The sequence below is a fragment of the Cimex lectularius genome, unplaced genomic scaffold (genome assembly GCF_000648675.2).
Source record: "Cimex lectularius strain Harlan isolate CLEC.00 unplaced genomic scaffold, Clec_2.1 scaffold392, whole genome shotgun sequence".
Taxonomy (NCBI): domain Eukaryota; kingdom Metazoa; phylum Arthropoda; class Insecta; order Hemiptera; family Cimicidae; genus Cimex; species Cimex lectularius.
Genome location: NW_019394185.1, coordinates 1 through 26,699, shown reverse-complemented (window position 1 = coordinate 26,699; position 26,699 = coordinate 1). Strand labels below are relative to the sequence as shown.

Genomic DNA, 26,699 nt, shown 5'->3' with positions numbered 1-26,699 from the left:
GTCACGGAGGCCTTACAACCTTATTACCTTCTACTGGATGTGACAACTACAAGATAATCCATTGTGGATAATTTGAAAACCACGATCATGTTTATTGGTCGGCTTTTTGGCGGGGGGAACGCGAGTTTCCAAAGCAATGTAACGATAAGTAAGTACCTGCAGGCTTGCCGGCAGGGGCGGGGGCGGAATATTGATGAAGGGGGCGGGAATATTGTCTAAGTTATTGGCCCTGATAAAAGCCGGTAATGTCCGGACTTGCATTAGAATATCTCAAGCTTAACGGCCCTCTTTAAGGAAGAAGGTTTTTAGCCGAACTGGCCCGGATGCCCCGAGGTACTGACGGATGTTAATCGGATTCGACTATTGTTTCTTTACGAGAAGAAGAACCAATAATAACTTCGATTACCATTTATTTGAACTTGGCACAAAAAATAAAATATCTTATACTCCAATTAATTAGTAATTTCTTCATAAGATCTGGCAAAATTTGACAAAAATTGAACTCGATATCTTCTTATAGTCTGCGGGGCCATCTTTCATTATTGGGTGTATGTGTTGATAATATGAAACGTAATAGTTAGGAAATATAACGTTCAAAAATTCCACCATTAGCTACATCACAAATTGTACTTATTTCATTAAAAAATGCATGGAGAAAATTGGACAGGCACACTTTTTCCACGCATTAGTTACAATGCCCACGCCGAAGAATTTTCGAATAAATTTAGGGAATTTTTCCCCTTCACTAGTACATCTGCATTCTATTTTGTTAGTCAAGTCCTATTTATATGTTTATGAAAATGCAACGGCCATACAAATTTTTTTTAAATAACCTGCAATGAGAAATTATAATTATTTTATCTATAAAACGGCAATTATTTAATTTTCTTTGGCATGATACCTAAAAAACGTCTGTCGATAAAATTCTACAGCAAGAGTTCGTTGAACTAGGAAAATGGTTTGGTTTGAATTTAAGGTCAGGTTTGTAAAGGTAAAATATTTGCGAAGGCTCTAATTAAACTTCAATATCTCTTCCCTAACTATCTAGATGAAACTATTTGAAGTTTAATTAAAGCATGTTTGAAATTCCCTAACATAAAATAAAAGTTATCCCTGAATCAGCCGTTAAATTCGGAATTCACTTAATTAAGAAGTCCTTTTAATCTTCTTGTGGGAGTCAAAATAGTACAAAGGTAACCATTGGAATTATCATACAATGTGATTTTTGATGCCACAACAATTTTTCATTACAAAAAATACTAGTGGATATTATGTATATGTTCCAAGCAAATTATTATAAAATAAAACCATAAATTGTTTCTATACCTTATTGTGATTTATTATAGTTTCGTTTTTTGGCCAGATAAATGATAATGTTGTATGATTTTTTAGGGAAATTTTCTTAAAGAAATTTTTTTTAGAAAACAAACAAAAGTTAACTTTTAAAATGGACATACTGTTATATTATTTATTTAATCAAAATAGCACATTTCAAACAAAATCTTGTATGTCTGACTTCAAAAGTAATTAACTTTTTCGCTAATGCCTGATGTGAGTAATAAAAAAATTGTGCATAATTAAGCATTAAAAGCCCATTACAAACTTAATTAGGAAACAATTCCTTATTTTATTTGATTATTAAGTACAACAATTCGCTTGTTGATTGTAGTCTTGGAAGAGCACTCCTGGCTTTGGAATTGAAGGATGGATTTACAATAGGGGAAAACACATGCTAAAAATAAGAATAATGAGGAAGCCGTTATGCAAAACAGGCCGACTTTGATCAGTTCTTGCTTTGGATTATTCGGAGATCATTTATGGAAGTAATAACACTTGAAAAGAGGGACTCAGGATGAAGCAGATACTATAACATTTTTGGAAAGATTATTTATTTATAATTACCTTGTTTTAGCTAATAATGGAATACAGAGGGAGATGGTTTAATACAACATATTATGTAAATTAAGCAAACATAAATACGACATACAAATAAGACTAACATTACATTGAAAATATATTAAATGTGTTTGTGTATATGTGAAGTAGTAAAAAAAAAATCAAATGACATTTAGCTTTGATGAGACTCTTTATAGCTTTTTATGGAGAACATATTTATTTTGTTTATCGTCAGCAGAAAGTATGTCTATTAAAAATATCACGTTTTCTAAGTCTAAATGAAAGAAATATTTTGATGTAAAATAAGTCGACAGAGCAGTTAATTAAAAAGTGTAAAGTTATTATAAGCCTCCTCCTGGGCAAGAGGTTAAACTGCGTCCAATATCCCTCCTGTACATGGTGGCCTTCCGTAACACTTCATCCCCTTACTAACATCATTATCTAACCTTCCATTCCTATAACAACCCCTTCCCCAACACTAACCTCCTCCATATTCCTTCTCCCGGCGTCCCAGGCTTTAAGGAGGGGGAGGTGTGCTGGTTCACCTTTAGTGGCAGCCCCACTAATCGGCTATGGCCAGGGTGGGTAGCTTCCCCCTGGCCTAAAACCAACAAGCTCCGAAAACTACAAAAAAAAAACCAAAAAAAACGCCGTATATCCGGAAGGCGAAATGCCGGTGACGTCGAGGGCACAGGCCACCCTCGGCGTCATTCCCTCGGGCCCCGTTGGAGTTGGTGGAGAGAGCAGAGCCACCCAACGTATGGAAACTGCTAGGAACGGAAAAGGTAACATGGAATTAGTGAGGACACTGCAGCCATTTGAGCCGGAGTCCAAAAAAGGAAAAGAATGAGAAAAGAAAAGAGCGGAAGTGATAATGAAGACCAGATGAGAAAGAATTTCCCAAGATACTGGATCATGGAAAAAAAGAGGTGGATTTTAAAGATGACTCCCCCATCCAGATCTGCCGTGTAGTCAACCAACAAATGGGAAAAGTTAAGAATCTAAAGAAATTGTCATCTGAAATCCTGAGTATAGAGGTTACTGACTCTCTGCAGGCCAAAATAGTCATGGAGACTAAACACCTCGGCGCAACCCCAGTTATAACGTCCCCCCACAGAAAGCTGAATTCCTCCCAGGACGTAATCTCAGCACGAGATTTACTAATATGCTCTGAGGAGGAAATCAAAGAAGAATTGTCAAGCCAGGGGGTGATTGAAGTAAAAAGAATAAAACGAAAAACGGACAGGGGTCTCATAAATAAAGCGTCTCTCATATTAACATTTGACAGACCAGAGATGCCGAGAGAAGTACGGGCTATATACCAAAGATTCTTGGTCCGTCCTTTTGTACCGGCTCCAATGAGATGCTTCAAATGCTTAAAGTTTGGCCACACAGCACTTCGATGTAGAAGCCAGAACACGATTTGCTCGTGTGGCGTGCCGGTGCACGAAGGACGGCCATGATCCGCCGAGGTGTGTAAATTGTGATGGGCCGCACCATGCAAGGTCCAGTGCGTGCCCAATACTAAAAGAGGAAAGAGAAATACAGAGGTTAAAGGCAGAAAAAGGCATGAGTCATGTCGAAGCAAGAGCTCTAGTCCGCAGCTCAGCGTTTTCACGGCCAAATATGAGCTATGCGAGGGCTGCCGGACAGTCGGCACCAAAAAAAGGTTCGACCGTGGAGATGGCCGTCCAAACTGAGCCATCCCCACCAATATACACCTTCCGGGGTTCCACTGGTGCCCCTCCACGACCTAAAGACGGGGTAAAACCAGTGGAGGGTGTTACGGCACCCCCAAACCTTCCTTTAAAACTGAAGGGAGGATCAAATAAACCTCCGCCAATGAGCGGAGGAGATAAAACAGAAGGTCTAACGACCTCTTTACAGACGGCGGCCTCGCCGTCGACTATCACTCCACCAATAATGACCCCTGGAGGCATCTCGGGTCCCTCGTCTCCCTCTCTCGAGCAGATGCCTCCCGGAGTAAATCCGGAGAACGTCACAAAGCTTGGGGAGTGGAGGTTGAGGGACGCCGGGACCGAGTCGACTACCTCGGTCGACTCGGAAGATTTCCAGGAGGTTAAAAAGAAAAACAAGAAAGGGTGGCCCAAGGGAAAACACCGCAAGCCACCTAAACAAGCAACAACAAAAAAACAATCAATAGAGACATGACTCATGCCATAGACCGACCAGTTACAATAATTTGTACTTTTAACAATAATGATGAACGAAAACATTTTGCAATGGAACGTGAGAGGGTTAAAAAATAATGAATAAGGATTACAACGAATAATTAGATATAAACAACCAATGGTAATAGTGCTACAGGAAACTAACCTTCGACCCGGGAAGAAATATCACCTGCGGGGTTTTTCCTGTGTAAGCAAGGAAATCCAACCCGAACCCGGTGGAAGGGCGCATGGTGGAGTAGCGCTATACTTAAACGAAAAATTCAAATACGTCAAATTGGCGTTAAATACTGAAATACAAGCGATCGCAATAAAAATAAAAACTCCATTGGAGTTGATCTTATGGAATATCTACCTCTCAGATAGAAGGTGGCACCATACAGAAATTAAAAGACTAATAGATCAACTACCCCGTCCCTGCCTGATATTAGGAGACTTCAACTCCCACAATACATCTCTTCACATACGGGTCAAAAACGGCAGAGGGCGTGGGGTGTGCCGTGTACACGGAGGGAGAAACAAAAAAATTGTCACTCCCTCCCGCCGCAAGCGTGTACACGGCGGAACTATATGCCATATCCCTCGCACTCAGCATAATAAAAAGTCAGCGTCAAGAATCATTTGTAATTTATACCGATTCGCTCAGTGGGGTGCAGAAGCTCAGGAGAAGAAGCTCCGTGGACATTAGTAAACAAAATAAAACAACAATTAAAAGGGATCGACACAGTTGGGAAGAAGGTCGTGTTGGTGTGGGTTCCCGGCCACATAGTGATTGACGGGAACGAAGAAGCAGACAGGGCTGCCACAGAAGCAGCCAGAGGACCTCACGACGCTTCCCAACCAATACGCCCAGCGGATCTCAAGTTAGTAATTTCAAATACGATAAAAGAAGAATGGAAAAACCGCTGGGCTCGTAAAAATAGGAATAACCCTGCCAAACTGTTGCAGGTTAAGAAAGACGTCGGTCCCTGGTTCACGGAAAATGGGTCAAAAAGGGAAAAGGTCATACTGACAAGACTACGCATAGGTCATACAAGAATTACGCACGGGCACCTTCTAGCAGGAAAGCGACTGCAAAGGTGCCCATTATGCAAGGAGAGCGTAACAGTCGAGCACCTTTTCAATTGTAGAAGGCTCGACGTTTATAGGCAATATTTTGGAATATCATCGGACCTGTGCGTAGTCTTGGGGCACGGCATCGGGCACAAATCGCTGTACCGGTACCTCAGGGCTGTAGGGATTTTCAAATGTATATAGTTTATGTGTGTTTGTGCTGTGCTTGTGTTGTGTCTGAAGTTTCTGTGTCGTGTTTGTGTGGTGTTTATGTTAATACACTAGGATGAATGTAATTTATTTGCGTGAATGGAAGGGGTTATTTACCTCGCCCCGAGGAATATCGAGTACTCTGGGGTGAGTGTGTGATGTCTGGGGAGCAAAAGTAAGTTATTAGCGCGAATGGAGTGGGTTCGACCCCGCCCCGAGGAATATCGAGTACTCTGGGGGAGTGAATGTGACCAGACTTTTATGTTAGTATTGTATGTTGTTTATATTTTACTCTGTTGGAATGAATGTAATTTAAGCATGAAAGGAAGGGGTTATTTACCCCGCCCCGAGGAATATCGAGTACTCTGGGGTGAGTGTGTGACGTCTGGAGAGTAAAAGTAAGTTATTAGCGCGAATGGAGTGGGTTCAACCCCGCCCCGAGGAATATCGAGTACTCTGGGGGAGTGAATGTGACCAGACTTCTATGTTTGTGGCGATATATATGTTATGTATTGTATGTTGTGTATCTATTTTTAAATTGACAACCTGAGGTACTAACAAGAGGCTAGCATTTTAAAATAACGACGTAATATACAAGTAAAAGCAGAGAGTCAGTAACCAGATTGAGATGCTCAAATGGCTGCAGTTCAATATAAAATACGCGAGAAAGACAAGAAATAGAAGGAATACACGCGAGAGGGGCCGGCGATGACCTCAGCTGTTTGTCGGCCCATAAACCTTCCACTTTATATTATAAGCCTAAGAAGTACATAAAGTACACATTTTATCCAAATTTAAGTTTCAAAAAATCTGTTAGAATAAATACTTCAAATATTTTGGCTGTGCAATTGTTACATCCTTAAGCCTTAATTGTTGATGTATATATTAATTTCAATTAATTAACCTCCATGTAAGGTATTGGTTGAGATAAAAAAGTCAGTGTCACGAGGGGAATTCGAAAGTAAAGTATGTCGTACTTGGAAATAAATACTACTACTGAAATATATCTCATTTTATTTAAAGTTACATATAGATTAATAGGTATTATACAGGCTGTTCAAGACTTTACATCTGCACTAATAAGATTATTTTTAAATGAATCAAACAAATTGTCATAACTTTTCACAAATAATTTAAACTCTTCAGCCCAAAATATGCCCAATAAGCAAGATTATTTCTGAGTTCTCTCACCCAGTTGAAAGAGATTTCATTATCATCTATCACCGCGAAACATTTACATCACATTGCTCGGTCAAGTGATGATCTGGCATTGTCAAAATTGTCTGCCACCAACCAAGCATTTTTTGAAACACTTTAGATTTTGAACGGGCCTTTACAAATTGAGGAATGTGTCGGGAGTGTGGTTACGAAAGCTCATAAGCTGTCGTTCTGGAAAATAAATGAACTCCACATCTCATAGCAATTTATCGGAAATGTAAACTTAAAACATTTTGTGTTCAGTTGCCTGCTTCATGAGAGGACGGTAGGAAGGATTATCGCAATATACTGTTTGTTTTCTAGTTAAAAACTTTCAACGAAAATTTATTGATTACATAAAGACAATTGACTTTAACCTCATATAGCTAAAGAGTAGTGAAACTAGTTTTCAATAAAATAACAAGCTTTTTATTTTAATTGAGTTAATAACAAACTGTCAGTAAATTTAAAAATCTTAATCTGAAGAGGAGCTGGTAAAATTAATTCCAAGAAACTCAAACATTTACTTGTGGTAAGAAAAAACACCCATACACATAAACAATGATTTTATCCATACAGTGGTTCAAGTGGAATAACTATATTTCATGTTGTCAGCAATATTTTTTTTTTTGCTCTGTCTTTTATAAATATCTAAAGTATTTTAATTTGTTACTACTTAAACGTAGTTTATCGTTGTTATTATTTTTGTATTTTAGCACCAATGTTTTCAATCCGTTCGAAATCATTATATTTTCAACTATATTATTGCATGTTCTTCCATGTTTTTTTATGTATTTACCTTCCCTGCTTCTAGCGACAGCATGTAATAACGCAACGCTGTAATAATCTTTGTCCTTTGACGACCTGTCGTCTAAAAGCGATGGACAACCTTAATCGTCAGCGTGTATGGTGATGTATGAAGCCCTTCTACTTTGTTAATAAAGTTAGTCAAAGAAGTTCTTTGAGAAAAAAAAATCACAGCATAGAGGCTTAAGATCCATTACGTGAATGAAAGTATGTATGTCACCTATCCGTGAATCTGTGAAATTTAAAAATTCGTTCCTTTAAGCTTAGGCCCAACAAGTTAGTTTCACATTCCCCAGAGGTATTTTTTAAACGAACAAATTTTAATTTTCCTTTTATATTTTATTATTTTTCAGTAAAATAATTAGGTTAATTAACAAAGATACTTCTAATGAAATAGTGTAAAATAAACAAATGTTTTGTTTTATTAAAGTTGTGGAATGCACAATTAATTCAAATAAGTATACTTTAGGAATTAAAATAAAATAAAGTTTTTTATTACAATTTGAATAATACGGTGTTAATTATCAGAAACAAAATAATATGTTTTTATTGATCGTATTTAGTAAACTCAAAACAAAATACACTTAATTTTTTTTGTAAAATAAAATAAATTGAAGTGAACAAAACAATTTTAACTGACGATCACTAAAGGGAAATCAGGAATTGAAAATAAATGATCGTAAATATCTTGGGTTTTCTAATTAGGTTGTTCCTATTCAGGTTCAGGAAAGAGATTGTGTTCTCTGCCCCCTTGAGCTACCTCTATGTTTATCATTTTTTATTTTCATTCATTCATTTATCATTCATTCATTCATTCACAACCTTTTAAAACTTGTATTTATTTATATTTTATTATTATTATTTATTTATTTTAGTTTATATTATTTATTTTTATTTTAATTAATTTAATTTGTGGGTCATCTGTTTTTAAGAGATGTCAGATATAAATGAATACTACTCGGATTTGGTTGAAAGTTGTTATCTCAAACATTTTTCTCTTTATATACTATTGTGTTGAGTTTTTAAGGGTAAAGAGGATGTCAAAATGAATCATTAATCGCGTAAATTATAATAAATTTTGTTCTTTATATCTTTGCTAAGTTTGACCAATTCCAATGTTCTATTTTCTCACTTGTCGTTCAACATTTGGCGGTTTTCCAGTCGTAATATTTTAAAGTAAATTTATGTATTTGCTACCTGAAATATATTAAATCACACTGTCGTGTTAACCTTCAAGTTGTAGTCAGTTAATATTGTGCGTCTGAAACAAGTGAAGACGTTATTTCGGTAGAAAACAATCCCCCTTTTCAGTTAATCCTTAAAGCCTTTTCTCAATTAACAATTAAACCTTTCCTCTGGTGCACAGTATGGCCTGGAATTTACGGTCTAACTGCGGGAAAGCTCATAACAAATGCCCCTTTTCTATACAAGCAGACGCACATTTTTTGTGCCGGATCTTTTCTGATTTTTATGACAAAGGAACATTTATCATTTTTTGTAAGGTATTTTAATTTTTTCAAAATACTGAAAACTTTTTTTCTAATGCTTTAAGATAAACATGTCTGATATACTGAGATAAAAAAAACATGTACAAAGCATTTTTAAAAAATTTATTTAAACAATGTTGAATAGACAGGCAAAACATTAATAAAAATTCACTATACTTTTATTTATTTATATTACCTAAAAAAATCTATGGTCGAACTACCAGCTCATAAAAACATCACAAAAATACAAAATCAACTAATTACAACCAATTTTCTACACGATTCCATTTTTAAACAAAAGAAACTGTAACTTGTTTTTGTGGTAATAGGTTCTAAAATGTATTAATTTTTTGTTTGTTTCCAAGTTGTAAGAAAACTCGTGTCTGACATTTTTGACCCTGGTATTACTACAAATTTCATTAAAATTAGTTCCACTAATTTCGTGGTCCGCTTGACCCATTATTTAATTGGAATATATTAATTAGTCAAGCGGACCACGAAATTAGTGAATTTAACGAATAAAAATGAAGTATACTTCACTAAAGCTCTCCGTGGCCATTTTCATTGTCACCGAGAATCCAATCCGATTACACGACATTTGAAAAATGGCAAAAAGGAGGGAAAACGCAAAAGGTGGGGTTGAGATGGGAAGTTGGTTGCCGAGTGGATCGAGGTCACGATAGCTCAAGTGGTAGAGCAGCAGCGTATCTAACCGAAGATTGTGGGTTCGAATCCCGCTCGTGCCATTGACTTTTTTATCTCAACTAAAAACCTTAATTAATTGTAATTAAAATTAGCAATCAGTCAGAAATTATTCCCAGAGAAATATGAGTATTAAATTTCTGGCAGCACCCTTATGGATTTTCAGTGACACAGTTCTGAAAATTAATACTAATTTTTAATTTATTGATACTTTTAAAGTATACTGCGTTGTATATGAGTAAATTACTTTTCCTGTTACGATTTAATTGCGATGTTAGCTTTAGATTAACAATACCGTTATTAAAACAAAAAAGTGTAGTTTTTTGCTTCTAAATCTGTGTTGCCATTGTATGTTCGATTAGTGTAGCCAACTAGGTCATAAAGGGGTTGTTCGTCATTTTTCTTCCCCCATGAAACTTTCTAGCAAGCTTTTTCGTTCTTATTTCGTGCATATATGTTTCTGGATTTGTTTGTATGTGTGTGTGTGTGTGTGTGTGTGTGTGTGTGTGCCACGGAAGCGTCATTGGAGAAAAAACTTCCATAATCTTATCAGGGTAGTGCGACGTAGTATCGACAATTTTATCCACTTTTCGTAATTATTATATTTTGACTATCCAGGTTACGCATAAATGTAATAATTATTCATTTTCATCTTTCAAAAAATACCATTTTTCAGACACATTATCCCCATAGGGTCGATACACGACACAAACACATTTAAATTTGTGTAAATCGTTTTGACAAATTGGTTAAAATGGTGTATCGGCGTAAATCTATCAACTATAGGGAAGTATGTTAGTAAAAATGGATGTCAATTTTTATAAATCAGGGGCTATAGAGGATTAAAGATACAGAATTATTACACAACTGAGTGTTAAAATGTATAAATAAAAATCCTTTAGCTTACAATATTAATTAAGTAAAGACTATATATTTGTTGGTATAATGAAATAAAATTGTTGATATACTAAAAAAATTATAATGCAACTGTATTGAAGAGGAAAGTAGAAAAAAATTGAAATGTATTTATAAAATAACACAACAAGAATAAAATATAAGATATTTTTTTAGCTTCGTAATAATCGATGTGAGATGTTTTGAAATTGGAATTGTGGAGAAAATTGGTAGTGATTTGGTGATTTTTTATTTTTCCTGATTTTATGTTGAAAACGGAGAGGAATCTCTTAACTTGTCTTACAACCAATGTTTAAGGATTTCTTCTGAAGCTATTTTTACAATTTAGCACACATTCCGCTGAGCCTAGTGGTTCGGACCATGTTAGTAAGAGAGTTAGTTGGCCTTTTCGTTTCCTTCTATACCGTCGTGTATGATCTGCTAGGGTCATTAGGCAAATTAGGTACTCTCAGACTAGTTTTTAGATAAAACCATAATTATTTAGTGCCTTTAGAGCTGTTTGAAAGCCAACATCTTTCGTATTATTCTTTATCAACTCTTGTGCTCAGAGAAACATGAAACTCAGCTTGGAATATAGTTTAAACTAGTACAATACGTTTTCTAGGGTGTAATTTGGTCCTATTACCCCTACATATACTTTCTGACTCATTTTCATCTATCATCTCACCAAATCAGAGAACTTTCCCGGAACATGGTTGACTATCTGCCAAATATCTCTTTTACCTACGACCACCTGGTAGGGTCTGTCCAAATTGAAGTTACCTGCCATTTTATCAATAAATGTTTTAGTCATCTCATACTGTGATAGCTGGAAAGGAAACTAATTTTTAATAATTCACCGCTATGTACCGTAAATAATATTTTTTGTTATTTATATTATTTTATTTATTGCTATCTGTGCATAATATACATTAAGCAAATAGTTTAATTATAAAAAAATCTGAGAGACCTGTCAGACCAGGAGGCAGTAGGGAGAGAAACCAACCAGTGCTGGAACTCTGTTTTATTTTAATTGAGGGTGGGGTTAAAGTTAATTCGGTGGGTTAGAAAGAAGGTCACTAGGCCATCGTCCTTTTAAACGGAAAGGAGGATTGTAAGGGTGAGATGTTGAGGAAGAGTTAGGGCTAGTGGGTTAGGGTGGAAAGTGAAGAAGCGTGTTCGGATAAGATCTTTCACGAAAGGATTGTGAGAACTTTATGGATCGTTTGATTGGTGACATAGAATGGATACGGCGGAGAACTTAGATTGAAAATATTGAATTCGTTGGATATTGGATGATTCGGCTGAGCCCCACAGCTCGACTCGTAGGTCCAAATAGGTCTGATGAGTGTTTTATAAGCCGTTAGCTTAGTTTTGATTTTGGTCCAAGTAGGTGTCTGAGTAGTACATATCTTTTGACAAGGTCTTGCCAATTTAATCTTGTATGTAGATTCCAAGTAAGTCTAATTTCTAAGTACAGCCCAAGGTAGCGGACTTGGTTCGATGGTGGTATTATCTTGTTGTAAATGTGCACTGGTGGACAGGTTTGACGTTTGATCGGAAACTTGTTGGATTTTTTGTTCGTTTAACCCAATCCGCCAGGATATACCAATTGGCAATAAGGTTCAGGTATTGTTGGAGTGTTTTTGTTGCTAGAATAGGATTGGAGTTTCTTGATAAAATTGCGGTGTCGTCCGCGTAGGTTGTGATTTGTGTGTTTGAATATGTGGGTATGTCAGCAGTTTAAATGGTGTAGAGGATTGGGCCTAGGATACTTCCTGTGGAACGTCAGCTTTGATTGGGGTGATAGGTGCAAATTCGGTGCCAATTCTTACTTTAAACCATCGATCCGAGAAGAAGGATTTCACGATAAGACAGTAGGAATGAGGGAGGATACATTTTAACTTAAAGAGGAGGCCGGAATGCCATACTCGGTCAAATGCTTCCGTTACGTCCAGAAATACTGCTTAAATAATAATAATAATTAAATAAGAAATCTAATTTTTAACGTTATTTGTACTTTTTTAAATTATCCCTTCGATGCTAATATTGTTATCATGTTCTGCTTATGTTGTAGATGTAGAAGATTAGTAACGGTGAACTTTATACTACTACAAGAGATACTGCTTATAGCACACCGATGAGTCCCAGTTTATTAAGAATTTGTGTAGGGCCTGTTTCAGTGGTTCTAATAATTTCTTCTAAGGTTACATTGTACCCAAGAACTTTCTCCTGCGGGAAAGTGTAGCACCACAGTTCGTTAGCAGGTGTGTTGGGGATTCTTTGCAGAATCTGCACTTTCCGTGTAGGGTTATGCCAATTATCTTCAGATGTCCATTTCGTTTGTAGTGTCCTGTTAAGAATCCTGTTAAGATTCGTAGTTTGTTAGTGCATTTTGCTACCTCTTTCATTTAAAAATTGGGTTAGGAGGTTCTTGGATTTTTTTTATCGTTCTGAAGTGCTCATTGATAGTGTGGAAACCTCTGCCACAGAAGAGTTTCTGATTGTGTTTCTCTCATTCTAATTTCTCAGCATACCATATTGATTTTTGAAAATAAAATCCATAAAACAGTGTTGTCTGTAGGTATTTTTAAAACGGATCGTATATCAACGGCTAATTAGGCACCGCTGAATGCAACAAACATTAATAAAGGCTAAATAAGGTTTCAATCCAAAACAGTATCCTCAGCTTGAGTAGTATCAACAAACCTGCGTCCTTATGTAAAATTCAAAGCTACGGCTCAGGAAATAAGTGTGCCATGACTCAGCCTACTATAAATTAATTACCTTCTTCTTGTTACGTTTAATCTGCTACACGCGGCTTACAGCGATAAAATGAATTTATTACCGACGCCCGTTTCTCGTTATTACCTTCTTCGGCATTATATTAAACTCGACTATAGGCCCGATTTTTATCCGGAAAACTCGTAAAATAAATCTTTGTTTTTTTCCAAACACATATGTTTCACTAATTTGTCCCACCGTCATATGGAATCGTTGGGAATATTTTTGGAAACTTGTCCATCAATAAATAATTTGACGTTTCCAATGGCAAGAAGCTTGTTTATCCTATTTATTGCCGGATTATTTGCGGTCATCGGCTCCGTAAGTTTCCAATGCTTTTTTAACGATAATAGACGGCGGTTTGGCCAGTGGGTTTGATTCTCCCTGTCGCGACGCCCCTACAATTTCTGACCGTTGTCTGGAGGTATTTTTAAAACGGATCGTATATCAACGGCTAATTAGGCACCGCTGAATGCAACAAACATTAATAAAGGCTAAATAAGTTTTTAATCCAAAACAGTATCCTCAGCTTGAGTAGTATCAACAAACCTGCGTCCTTATGTAAAATTCAAAGCTATTGCTCAGGAAATAAGTGTAATAAATAAAACCCACTACACAAAAAATTTTTATGTTAACGCACGTACTGACTTGGCTAATGTACTTTACTCAACGCCGTTCAAAAACAAAGAAAGAAAAAATAATAAATAAATAAAAGAAACAATGAAATAGAATTAGATTACTATAGTACAACAAAAGTATACATTTCAAACTTAGTTTAGAGATTTGGCCAATATTCTAGACCATAAGGCCAAAAAAAAAAGAAAAAAATTTGATTACTAATGCTAAGTTTGAAGTGAAAATTAACATGTAAGCAAGAACATTAGAATAAGCTAGGTGGTTGAGAGAGAGGGAGGGAGAGGGAGGGAGAGAGAGAGAGAGAGAGGGAGAGAGAGAGAGAGAGAGAGAGAGAGAGAGAGAGAATAGGTTAAAAAGAGAGAAGAAAGAGGCAAATAGAAGATGAAAAGAAGACGGAAAGAGAGTGAGAGAGAGAGAATAGGAAGAGACGGAAATAAGTGATACATAAAAGGATAGGTTAAAAAGTGAGAAGAAAAAGGCAAATAGAAGATGAAGAAGAAGACGGAAAGAGAGTGAGAGAGAGAAAGAGAGAGAGTGAGAGAGAGGGTGAGGGAGAGAGGGAGAGAGAGAGGGTGAGGGAGAGGGGGAGGGAGAGAGAGAGAGATAGGCTAAAGGAAAAATAGTGTCACAGAGATGAGTACAAAATGAGCATTTATATACAATGGGAGGAGAGAAAAAAATAACAAAATGATTAAATGAGAGACAAAGAACGCAGATAGAAAAAGTGATANATATATATGTTATGATTAGATCGTTAGACGCAGATTGGAGCAATACATCGAGCAAGTTGGAAGTGGTAGAAAGTCAAAAAGTCAAATTACATTAATGGAAAATAGATGAGTGAGATAAATAAGCTTTATAAATCCTGAGATAGATGTAAAGATAGTGTGTTTAAAATAACCATAAAATATGATGATAAAGAAAAACAACGAGTTGCGAAAGCAAATGATAGGGAGGGTCAATGAGAGAGGGGGGAAATAAATATAAAGAAATTTTGTTATTTAGTTAGAATTACATTGAGTGAAGTAAAGAATTCTAGTGGTAAGAAGGTAGGAATAGGACAAACACAAATACAGATTGATGGCGACGGGACGGAGGGAAAAGGAATAAAATCAGAAATATAAATCCTTTAATTAGAGAGTGAGCGAGGAAAAGCAGAGAGTACAAGAAATGAAAAAGAGGAGTTAATTAAATTTACGAGGGAAAATAGAGAATGAAAGAGCGAAGAGGTAAGAAAAGAACTGATATATTATTTTGATTTCTTTTTTTTTTCAGATTAAGAATCCAAAATCTTTCAAAAGTGACAAAATTGTAGTAAATAAACAACAGACTGAAGAATATCAATCCAAATTTATCAGCAGACATTTAAATGTAGTTTACGACGATTATTTTACATTTTCGGTCAGAACTTATAGTAGATTTTTTTAAGGTTACTCTACAAGAATTGTACTCCACATTTTTAAACAACTTTAAATCGTTTATCAACTTATTCGAGAGTGTAAGCTTATTTTATTAAGTGGTTTTGAGACAAATTTACAACAAGAAGACATTTAAAAATATATTTTTATGTTTCTAGAATAATAAAATGACCGAAGAAGATTTTCGATTCAATGGCCTTGATGTTAGCAAAATTGTAAGTTATTTTACTCATTTTTTCCCTTATTTTGAAAAATTGACTTATTTATTAATCATCCTACCGGATGGCTAAATATTGTGAATGTTTTAATTGGTAGGAAATATTGTAGGAAACTAGTTGTAAGATTGATTACAAAGTAATTTTAGTACATTTTATTGGAAAACAGGGAATTTTTAAATATATTTTAATATTTTAAAAAAATTTTCTTGAAGGAAATACTAAATTATCCTTTTTCATTCCCCTGCATCGTAGATTATCACCACCTTTTATTACCGTATTAAATGCACAGAAAAACCAACTACTACCAGTGAATTGCGCTTTATAATATATCGTTGTGTACTGAAAAATTAAATTCAATCAGATACTCTTAAATACATTAAATAAAGTACAATTGATCGCGTGAGAACCGGCAAATTCCCTTTTATTGGCCAATCTTGGGCGATTTTCCTCAATTGCCGCCTTTGGCCTTTTCCAGTCCTGCGTAATATAAGCCGGAATTGAGGTCTGATTGCAAGAAAAGAATTTTGTAATAAAGCTACCGTTTCTAATCCACTGAATTGCAAATTATTATCTTTATTGCCAGAATCGTCCATGCATCAAATCTCTATAATGACATTCATAAAAATCCGACAGTTTTATAGTTGTAATTTTATTTTAAATATTTTTTTCCAGTTAAATGCCACTATTACTAGTACCACTAGTAATCTTTTAAACAACAGTAATATTTGGTGGATCGTTTCTAAAAAAAAATGCAATGAAAACAACAGATCGTACACAGACGTTCGCGATGTAAAGAAACATATCGTTAAATTGTGTTTAACTAAAGTTAACATTATGTTTACAATGATTTTCAGTTGTTTTTGGCAGCAGGTATCAAAGCAGGAAACGACATCAAAAATCAATTCGTGTTCGAAGTAAGTTTCCTGTTTTTTTTGTACTATTGGTTCGTATGGACATTTGTACTGATACGTTTTTCTTATCTTTTGTCAGCCACCGGGCGAATTCGTCAAACTGAGCCCGGACCAGCGAGCCGAGAGAAAGATGGTTTCTTTCAAGTTGACTTATCCCATGGTAATCAAAGTTTAAAAGAACTACAATAAATCGATTTGTTTTAGATATTGTTCAAAGCATCTTGGAAATATTTTTCCAAGCTCGATATGACTCCATTGGCCGAAAATCTGACCCAGTTGTTTACCGATCTCCAAAATAATTCTGTAAGTAAAAATATTTAGAATATTTATCATGTCATGTTATATGTAAAAAATATTATCTCACATTTATTTCAACTTATAAATTTTATTGAATTACTTAATTTATAATAATAGGCCGTTATATATTTTTAGAAGACTAATTGTCAAAACCTAGATGAACTGGCTGATTTGCTAAAAAACCGTTACTTAATACCTTCCAGCCGGTTTATTGTGAGTAAGTTGATATAAAAACCTATGGTGTAAACATATATTTTTATTTGATCTATCATAGCTTGATGAATACAATTTGAGAAAACCCAAAGTCCCAATAACCGAGAATAATAAGGTAAGGAGATTAAAATATAATAAAATACATAATTGTTATAATGTATCACATCGTCAGCTTTAAAATGTTAATTTTGTGACAACAAAACGCAGATATAATTACAATTTGCAATACAATTTTATATTTTAAGGTAGGTAGAGGGGCATCGGTGGCCGTAACGGTTTAGGCGTTGACACGGCGCTCATCACTGTAAGATAAACGTCACGGGTTCGAATCCAGTGGCCCTGCATTCGAACCCTACATACTTACAATGGACTTTTTTTTTAAATCAACACCCCGAGGGTTGATATAACCACTGCTGATGCTAACCCTCGTAAAAAAGGTAGGTTACGGACGTAGCTTCACCGATTTTAATTAAGCTTTTTTTGGACTTACTATGCAGAAAATATTCGTACTTTTTGCCTCTCCTGAAAACAAACAAAATATTTTCAATTATTTAAATATGGATTTTTATGCCTTCGCAATGCATTTATTTCAAGGTTTTCACATAACTTTGGGGAAATGGGCTTTTTGAGTATGGGACAAATGAATATCAACGTTCTTTCTTGGTGAAAAATAAATAAACGTTTCAAATTACTTTGTTTGCAATGTAACATGAAAATAATCAATCAACGGAGCGAGCAAATTCTAGTAGTCTATTGAAACGCAATACTTATTTATTTTGTAGTTTGCAAAGTAGGTTGAATTTTTTAATGTTCAAACAGGAAGTTGTATGGGTTTGCACCCCCGAAACAATCCCCTTAAAAAAAAAGATTTCTGATTTTTCTATTTCTGTTCTTTCTAAATGACTCCGAACTGTCTGGAAAATTAAGACAATGGTAATAACTTTGAAACGTTTTCACCGATCTACCAAAAACAATACAGGGGTTTAGAAAACTAGTAACAGGAGATGTAGTTTATATAAACTATATACATATAATGGAAAAACCTACTTTCTTTAAATAAATTATGACCGGAGATAAAAATTAAAAAGTGTTTGTTGTGTTTTTGTTGATTTCGTTTTTATTTTACACGCGTTAATGACTTAAATTTAAACGTTGTTGACATAGTTTGACAAAAAGCAATCCAATTTCCAACGGCTGTAAATAAAGTTGAAATCAAATAAGATCCAGAGGAGTTATAAATTTAATAAAAATCAGGACATGGGAGAAAAATATTGGTTTGACCTAATCCGAGAAAAAAAGATATATTTTCGGTTTACCGTAAAAATTGTATTTCACGGCTTTAAATGGTAGTTGAAATTCCGATCATTATTTTTTAAAAATTAATTTTGTGACCAATTTTATTGGAAGCGATTAGAAAGATTTTACCTAACAAACTTTTAATTTATAACTATTATGTGTGTTATTTTTTATTTTCAATTGAAAAATCAAATCAAATGATACAAGACGTAATAAGCTTGAATCACGCGAGCAATAATGAAAGAAAAACCTATTTTTAAAAACTATGTAAATTACGGACAACTTGAGTATTGAAAAGATTTCAGCGTTAAATAAAATAAGCAATCCTACGACAGTAGTCTCTCTTCGTAAATTGAAGTCACAAATTTATTACGGTTAAAGGTTAAAAATATTTTACTTTTTACGTTTAAAATGTTTATATTCAACTTGTATATCATGACGATTAGTTTCAAAGTCATGATAAAGGGTTGATAATAGATGGTTCAAAACCGTGAAGAACAAACTGAGTTTTTTTTGGTTAATTTAAATTTTCCTGGATTTATATATCCATATAATAATCTAATATATAAAAATAATAAAATAAAAATATATAATTAAACTGCATAAATTTAACTGCAAACACCTACAGATTGTGGTAGTGACCACTTATCTACCACTATCTGAGAGCAGCCTGGCTGATGAAAGTCTTTTTTTGATAATATAAAATTAAATTTTATAAAAATGCAAACGTTTCTTATTACACTTCTGTTATCGTAGGTGGATGTGGCTACAGATGTCCCAGCTTCTGTGTCTGCAAAGGTAATACCTTTTATTATTAACTTATTTAATTATAATCGTTTTTTATTGCACTTCTGTTATCGTAGGTGGATGTGGCTGCAGATGTCCCAGCTTCTGTGATTACAAAGGTAAAACCTTTTATTATTAAAGTGTTTAATTATAATCGTTTCTTATTACACTTCTGTTGTCGTAGGTGGATGTGGCTGCAGATGTCCCAGCTTCTGTGACTACAAAGGTAAAATCTTTTTTATTAAAGTGTTTAATTATAATCGTTTTTTATTGCACTTCTGTTATCGTAGGCGGAAATGGCTGCAGACGTCCCAGTTTCTGTGACTACAAAGGTAAAATCTTTTATTATTAATGTGTTTAATTATAATCGTTTTTTATTGCACTTCTGTTATCGTAGGCGGAAATGGCTGCAGACGTCCCAGTTTCTGTGACTACAAAGGTAAAAACTTTTATTATTAAATTGTTTAATTATAATCGTTTTTTATTGCACTTCTGTTATCGTAGGTGGAAATGGCAGCAGACGTCCCAGTTTCTGTGACTACAAAGGTAAAACCTTTTATTACTAAATTGTTTAATTAAAATCGTTTTTTATTACACTTCTGTTGTAATAGGTCGATGTGGCTACAGATGTCCCAGCTTTTGTGGCTACAAAGGTAACAAGATTTTTTTAAAACTAAATTGTTTATTCATAATCATTTCTAATCAAACTTCTGTTATCGCAGGTGGATGTGTCTACAGATGTACCTATTTTTGTGACCACACAGGTAAATACTGTTTTTTGCATTTTTAAAACTTTTTTTTTTGGTATATCGTTAATCAACTGTAATAATATTTTTGCAATCGTAGACGGATGTATCAACAGACGTACCATTATCTGCAACTACGGTGGTAAAAAGTTTTTATTTTTTAGTTTAGTTTTTAAAATTTAAATTAATCGAGATTGTTTTTAATTCCTTTGTTGCAATCCTAGGTGGATATGGCCACAGATGTACCACTATCTGCAACTACAAAGGAAAAAGTTTTTATTTTTTATTTTATTTTTTTAAATTTAAATTAAATTAATCGAGATTATTTTTAATTCCTTTGATGCAATCCTAGGTGGATATGGCCGCAGACGTACCACTATCTGGAAGCGCTCAGGTAAAATCAGATCGACATTTAATTTTTTTAATAATTAACCGATAATTTGTAAATGGTAGGTGGATACGTCTACAGAAATTCCAGCAACGGAGAATACTCAGGTATTACAAGATATAAATATATTACCTACATAAAAGCTATGTCAAATAATCGGACGTGGAATTATCGATTTGAATTAAACTTTTTGTGGTGATACCCGGAAGAAAAATATTGTACATATGTCCGCGCGTTCTTGCCAATTGGCCTTAGAAGCCAAGAGAAAAATATTTTATTATATATTTTCTTTTGTAATGTAATTTCCTCCCCCCATTTGTATGTCAAGATTATTATATATTAGCGGTTTTAGTATGATTTATTTTTAAAAAATCACATAAAATCGAGGATTGTATTGTATTAGATATATAAACTGTTACAAAAACCATTGAAAAGTTAATGATATGTAAATAGGAAACAATGATTTAAGAGTAAGTGAGAGTGTGAATGGGTTTGTATTTAGGGACTGATTGCGTTCGATGCATAAATGGCCTAGCTGTTGATAGCACCTGAGCCCATGGTCTGACCCCGGACTGCCAACACCCGGGTGGGTGATTCTCGAGGCCTGTCGGTATTTCATTTGTAAAATACTAAAGCTTCCCGTGAATACAACAATTTTTGATTAAAAACAGAAAAAAACCATGCGATACAATATCTAAACTCTTATATACAAATGTTCGATATGAAAAATTGACCTTTTTGGTCCGATTCGCCGAGGGCAGTTTTTTCGCTGATGCCTGTTGTCAATTTCAACGTCATTACAACCTTTAAAAATATCGAATTATCCTTTTTCAATTTCAACAGAATTTAAATTGTTACAACGCAACAAAATTTAAAATACTTACCTCAATGTAACTAAGAAAAAATAAGGATGAATTCAATAAAAACTTCCCAAATGTATTATTTTTGTATACTTTCTTATTTTTTGTAAAGAGGCTAGTTATAGCCTTTACGTGTAGTGTTTAAATTTTCATTCTCAACCCTTTAGAAAGATCGGTTGGAAATCGTGAGGTGCGGTCTGGTGTGACTTAGGTTTTAGAAAAACATTTTCTTTAGCGTGCCAACGTTTCGACCTTTACTGAGATCATCTTCAGGGCCTAGGAATTATAAACATTGTTTGAATTTTACAAATACATGTAGAATGTGGGAAAAAAAGATCTTTAGAAAGATTCCAGCGAATCGGCGTAATGTGAAAATAGTTATACTTTTCGGGGAAAAACATCAAAAGGCTTTGAAAGGCGACATATCTGAAAGAAAGAATAAAAATTGTCTCGTCTAGTTTACAAGATATAACATAAATCAATTGCATAGTTCTTGATTATTTTACCCTTATTATGCTCATATATAATAACGTAAAATCAAAGGATGCAGGTTCAAAGAAGAGATATACACCTTTTCAACGTTGTATTTTCGTAGATAAAATCCAAAAAAGTTATGATTGACCGAGGCCAAAAATGTGTTTTTAATATTTATAAAAATTAGCATTAAAAGGCTTTAAAGGGGTGCTTGAAACGAACACGATTTTTTTCAAAAACAATTTTTTATGACACTATTATTCTGTAAGAGGTCGTTTTTGTAACTTTTTATATATTCAGTCTCGTGTAATACAATCTTATACAATAATAATAATTAATAATCAAACTATGCAATCGATTTATTTTATATCTTACAAAGTAGGCCAGACAATTTTATTCTTTCTCTTAGATATGTCGGCTTTCAATTTTATTGTACGTAAACAAATTAAATCGTCTTGTTATAAATTAAAATAGAACCAAATGCACAACAAAGGCAGAAAACCGTATTTAAAGTACTTAAAATAATTTTTCTCGTCTCCTTGGGATCATTGGCAAGAACACTCGGACACATGTCCAACATTTTTGGCCTAATATCATCAAAAATATTTTCGGTGAAATCGTTCATCCCACATCCGTAGCCTCCAGTTTTCAATATATTATTTACTTGTTTATTGTTTTTTATTGTTTTTATGAAAGAGGAATATGCCCAACGAAACAACCGATTATGGAATTAGCCAGGTAATCGCTAAAGTTTTATCCCGGTTATTCTGCAGACATGGCGAGTGTAAGGTTAATACCTAGAATAAATTTTCTTTTTCTCTGTAAATTGTATAAATGTAAGTTTTAAAAAAATGTTTAAATCACAAATAAATACAACCACAGACGCTCCGAAAACGGAGAGTGATATTGTTTTTCAAATTGGAAATGTAATATTTTAAAATTAATTAAAATAATAATAAAATAAAAACATAATTACCTTTTTGTTCTATTTTATCGTAGGTGAGCATGTTACCTAAAACTGCTGTACCAAACAATATCCAGGTAATTGATATATAATATTTGTCATACATATTCAAAAATAATTTATTTTAAAATGCTTAGATAGAATCAGTGTCCTCAGAGTTACCTGGAGGTGACAAGGTTATTTTCAATTATTTTGTAACAGTAAAAGATTCTAACTTCATATTTTCATATCCAGGTATCCACCGAAACCCATGAAATGGAGAATGCCCAGTTTGCTCAAAATAAAGATGTATTAATATAAAATAATATAATAAGAATAATCAAACCAAAACAGTGAAAGAATTTGTATAATTTTAATTATAGATGGAAACGTCTATCAGAACAACTATTTCGGGAAGTAAACTGGTAGTTTTTATATTAAACAAAATGAAAAATGGAAATTGTAAGATAAATTGATTTTAAATTTAATTGCAGGAGGATTTTGAGTTTACAATGTTACCACTATCTGTTAATACGAAGGTAAAATCGTATAAAGATTTTGTTTAAATTTTTAATTGTTTTTATAATCAAGGAGAATTGCAAGTTTTCAAAAACTGCTGTGTATTGTTATAGAATAATTACATTATCAGCACACTAGTGGAAAACGATTTTTTAAAATAAATTTTACAGTTGGGAGATTTAAATTTGAGAATATGTGTTGCATAAAATGTTGTAATTTTTGGTTTAATAATAATTTGGTCTTCCTGACATCACAATGTTTTTCGGTCAGGTAGGTTTCGGAATTTCGCCATCTTGTATGTTGTGTTCTGTGAAGTGTGCGCTGATTTCTGTGAAGTCATGGGTCTTAGCGTCTTTTATAAGATCGTGATGGGGGTAGGGTGTTATGTAATGTGCCGGCGTAAACTTGATCTGTTAAGAATGCTTTTATTTATTTTTAAATATTTTTATTTTTTGAATTGTGACACCATTTTCTTCAATTGGTTTTCGTTAGGTTGTACATTGTTTTTTTTTTACGGATGTCAACGTGGTTTCGTTTTGTCATATGCATAAATTTTTATTGGATAGAAATGTGAAATAGGGAAAATGTTTGCTAATTTTAGGTAGATGAGCCCTCACAAACCTTGGGTTTAAAAAATATCCACTTGATATATACATTTTTTTAAAAATTGCAAATAAACTCATATCTCACTTTATGTATTTCGTAGGGGGATGGATTTGCAGAAACTCCGGTTATGAGATCCCAGGTTAAATTAAATTGTGTTAAATACTAATGAGTAAATATTAATTTATCTGACTTCAATTTTTAGGTGAACGTTGTATCAATAGAAACACCGGCAACCGAGAATTCAAATGTTGTATAAAATTAAAGCTGACAAGTGATAACTACGAATTTAAAATTATTATAACATATTTAACTTTAGGTGGATGATATGTCTGCAGGAACCACGTTATAAGAAAGTACCCCGGTAATATTATTTTAAGACAAGTATAATAAAAGAAAATTATAACTTTTTTATAGTAGGCGGATGGTGATTTATAGGAGCTACGGTAATATCTATCTAAGTAAAATTGATTAAAAAACTCACCGAATACTCCAACTTTTTTATCCGAAGAGCATTCAAGATTATAAAAATAAAATGTTACATTGGTAGAAAAAAAAATTTTATGAACCTAATTTGTTGTTTACAAAATACAAAATGCCGGGTAGCTGAGAGAACCCAGCCAGTAGTAAAGTTAATAGTAATAATTGAGATATTCTATGTTTGTTTGTTTAGTGATCTGACATATTTTGGTGAAAAATTAAAAACATGAATTCATTATGCGGCAATTTAATTAAACAAAAAAAACATCGTTTGTCCCTCCTTAAAAAAAGTTTGAATTCTGAATACCTGTTGTGTTTACTATTTCATTTTGATACAATCTTGTTTACTTCTTCAATGTTGTTTAAAACCAATAAAAATGTAAGGCAGGTTCGGAAAATATGCTAATCCAATAGAGAGTGGCCTTGGCTGTTTTCAGTATCTGCATGAAAGCCAATTTTCAGCACAATAGTACGTTCAAAGGTATTCAGTTGTTACTTTGTTCTCACTTGCTACTGGTGAGAATTTTAGCGTTTTATGCAAGGCAAGCAGGGTAATATTCTACGATATGAGGATGAGTTTTACTCTCTCACTCTCTCACTCTCTCTCTCTCACATTCTCTCGCTCTCTTTCTCCCTCGTTATCGAAAATATGAAAAATTATCCAAAAATAAATTAACAACAGTAATAATTTCAAAATATGATATCATCTCCTGGGTCCATTAATCTATACATCAGTGTTATATTATGTTTAAATATAAGATTTTTATAATTACATCATAGTTTAATATAATTGTTTTAATTTAATAATTTTTGTTTCTCTACCATATACTCCTTGATATAATTTTCCATATAATTTTCCATCTTTATTGAGATCATCTTCAGGGCCTGGGATTTACGAACATTGTATACATTTATCAAATACATTTAGGATGTGAAAAAAGTGAATTTAAGCAATGCAAAATATATTTTTTATATTCAAAGTATTTCTACTCACTCGAAGTGTTTGTCTTCTGTGTAATTGTGCCATTCTAGCGTGTCTTGTTGAGAGTGGCAGTGAAATATTGCTGTTCGAAACGTTGGCAAGATAAAGAAAATGTTTTTCTGAAACCTACATCACACTAGACCACATCTCACGATTTCTGAATAATTATCGGTTAACGGTCACTAATCACAACACACTTGATAAATATGTTTACTAATTCACTTGTTTTGTATTTATACATTTTTCTCTTTTTAAGTGTTTTTATATATCTACTTAAAATTGGTATTTGTTTATATACAATGTTAATTTTTAAATTGTAGTTACTGTAAAATGAAATCATACATTGTTTGTAATACAATGAAGCTAGGTTCGATCTATTGACTGTATTGATCTGTCAAGCGATTATAATAAATAAAGAGTTTAAATTCAATTCAGTTTCTCTTTCTTTTTAATTTTACACGGACGTTTATTTCAGCATTGACATCTTCCTTCACTCAAGCTCTCTCTTTCTCTCTCTCTCTCTCTCTCTCTCTCTCTCTCTCTCTCTCTCTCTCTCTCTCTCTCTCTCTCTCTCTCTCTCTCTCTCTCTCTCTCTGTTTGTCTTGCTCTCGCTCATTGTCCATCCAGAAGTAATAAAGTTTTATTTTTTATTAGTTAGTAAAGTTTTATTTAGTATTTTTATTAGTTTATTTATTATTATTTATTAAAGACTGGCCAGCATTGCAGCCAGAGGACACATATTAAGAAAAACCAGCAAACACTCAATATGATATTGAGTTAGAAGTGAAGGAGAGGGACTTAAACGTGAGAAATAGACATACCTTCCTAGTTTGTTATACGTATTACCAAACAGTATATGTTATATACATTAAAGAATAAAGACATATAGTAGACGAAAAGGGGCAAGGAACTGTCATTCCATCGTCTTTGGGAGCGAGATGAGACATTATACGAAGTGCTTGAGCAGTAGGGGGAGAGCTTTGTGTGGGACTTTTGAATCATTTCGATGATAAATGTACTGCTGAGATTGCTGTAGATAGTAAAGTTATTTGTCTGAGAAATTTTCATTGGATGAATTAGATGCATTGAATGTTAGGTAGCATCGTGTAACCCCATAATTTTACTTGGTATGCCCAATATGTTTGCAGTGGTATCTTGTTTAGAGTTACTTGACTTTGAAAACAAATTTCGGTCCTGAAAGTCTTAAACTTATGTTTTTTTTTTCCATGCTGATCAGATATCTAATTATAGTTTTAAGTATCTGAATATAATGGAAATCCTCCATTTGATAAACTTAAGGTTGGATTTTGGAGATTGCAGATGATGACGTTGGGATATAAAGGAAAACTGAAAATAGTAAGTAGTGGATAAATAGTAAACAGAATAGGACCAAGTATGCTCCATTGTGTGATGTCGGCTTCTATCGTTCTAGTATCTGCGTATTTATTGCCACACATTACACTGAAACAGCAGGTTTCCGGGAAGTAAGACGTAGTGGGTAATAAGCGTTTAACTATCTAAAGGATAATTATAAAAGCGTAGTCTACATTCCTCACTATTCGTAATAAATTTAATATAAATGCGTCACTGATTTTAAAGAAGCAATTGTTTCTTAGTTCATTGGCTGATTTTATCATTAATCAAAATCTTTCAATTAATTAAGGTTTTTAGTTGAGATATTGGGTTGTCCGGAAAATAATGCAGGATTTT

General features: G+C 33.8%; 1 protein-coding gene across 22 annotated transcripts in view; it reads left to right on the top strand.

Annotated features, from left to right (window-relative positions):
- The window catches only part of LOC106667225, a 36,278-nt gene extending 12,041 nt beyond the window's left edge, over window positions 1–24,237 (top strand). Inside the window, exons 1-32 of one of the 22 annotated variants that reach the window (XM_014395053.2) lie at window positions 12,440–13,540; window positions 15,131–15,226; window positions 15,285–15,353; window positions 15,432–15,488; window positions 16,164–16,280; window positions 16,346–16,405; window positions 16,482–16,535; window positions 16,607–16,705; window positions 16,835–16,912; window positions 16,974–17,027; window positions 18,965–19,006; window positions 19,072–19,113; window positions 19,179–19,220; window positions 19,285–19,326; window positions 19,392–19,433; window positions 19,499–19,540; window positions 19,606–19,647; window positions 19,717–19,758; window positions 19,841–19,882; window positions 19,965–20,012; window positions 20,093–20,134; window positions 20,194–20,235; window positions 22,159–22,251; window positions 22,462–22,503; window positions 22,564–22,602; window positions 22,661–22,714; window positions 22,789–22,830; window positions 22,900–22,944; window positions 23,631–23,669; window positions 23,733–23,777; window positions 23,847–23,891; window positions 23,945–24,072. In XM_014395053.2, the coding sequence (XP_014250539.1) occupies window positions 13,424–13,540; window positions 15,131–15,226; window positions 15,285–15,353; window positions 15,432–15,488; window positions 16,164–16,280; window positions 16,346–16,405; window positions 16,482–16,535; window positions 16,607–16,705; window positions 16,835–16,912; window positions 16,974–17,027; window positions 18,965–19,006; window positions 19,072–19,113; window positions 19,179–19,220; window positions 19,285–19,326; window positions 19,392–19,433; window positions 19,499–19,540; window positions 19,606–19,647; window positions 19,717–19,758; window positions 19,841–19,882; window positions 19,965–20,012; window positions 20,093–20,134; window positions 20,194–20,235; window positions 22,159–22,251; window positions 22,462–22,503; window positions 22,564–22,602; window positions 22,661–22,714; window positions 22,789–22,830; window positions 22,900–22,944; window positions 23,631–23,669; window positions 23,733–23,777; window positions 23,847–23,879 (1,743 nt within the window). In that variant the 5' untranslated portion in view covers window positions 12,440–13,423 and the 3' untranslated portion in view covers window positions 23,880–23,891; window positions 23,945–24,072. Of the gene's footprint in view, window positions 1–12,439; window positions 13,541–14,857; window positions 15,227–15,284; window positions 15,354–15,431; window positions 15,489–16,163; window positions 16,281–16,345; window positions 16,406–16,481; window positions 16,536–16,606; window positions 16,706–16,834; window positions 16,913–16,973; window positions 17,028–18,964; window positions 19,007–19,071; window positions 19,114–19,178; window positions 19,221–19,284; window positions 19,327–19,391; window positions 19,434–19,498; window positions 19,541–19,605; window positions 19,648–19,716; window positions 19,759–19,840; window positions 19,883–19,964; window positions 20,013–20,092; window positions 20,135–20,193; window positions 20,236–22,158; window positions 22,252–22,461; window positions 22,504–22,563; window positions 22,603–22,660; window positions 22,715–22,788; window positions 22,831–22,899; window positions 22,945–23,630; window positions 23,670–23,732; window positions 23,778–23,846; window positions 23,892–23,944 lie in introns of those variants that run through there. The other 21 variants (XM_024230017.1, XM_024230020.1, XM_024230018.1 and 18 more) reach the window with 21 other exon arrangements.
- Window positions 24,238–26,699: the final 2,462 nt, after the last annotated feature.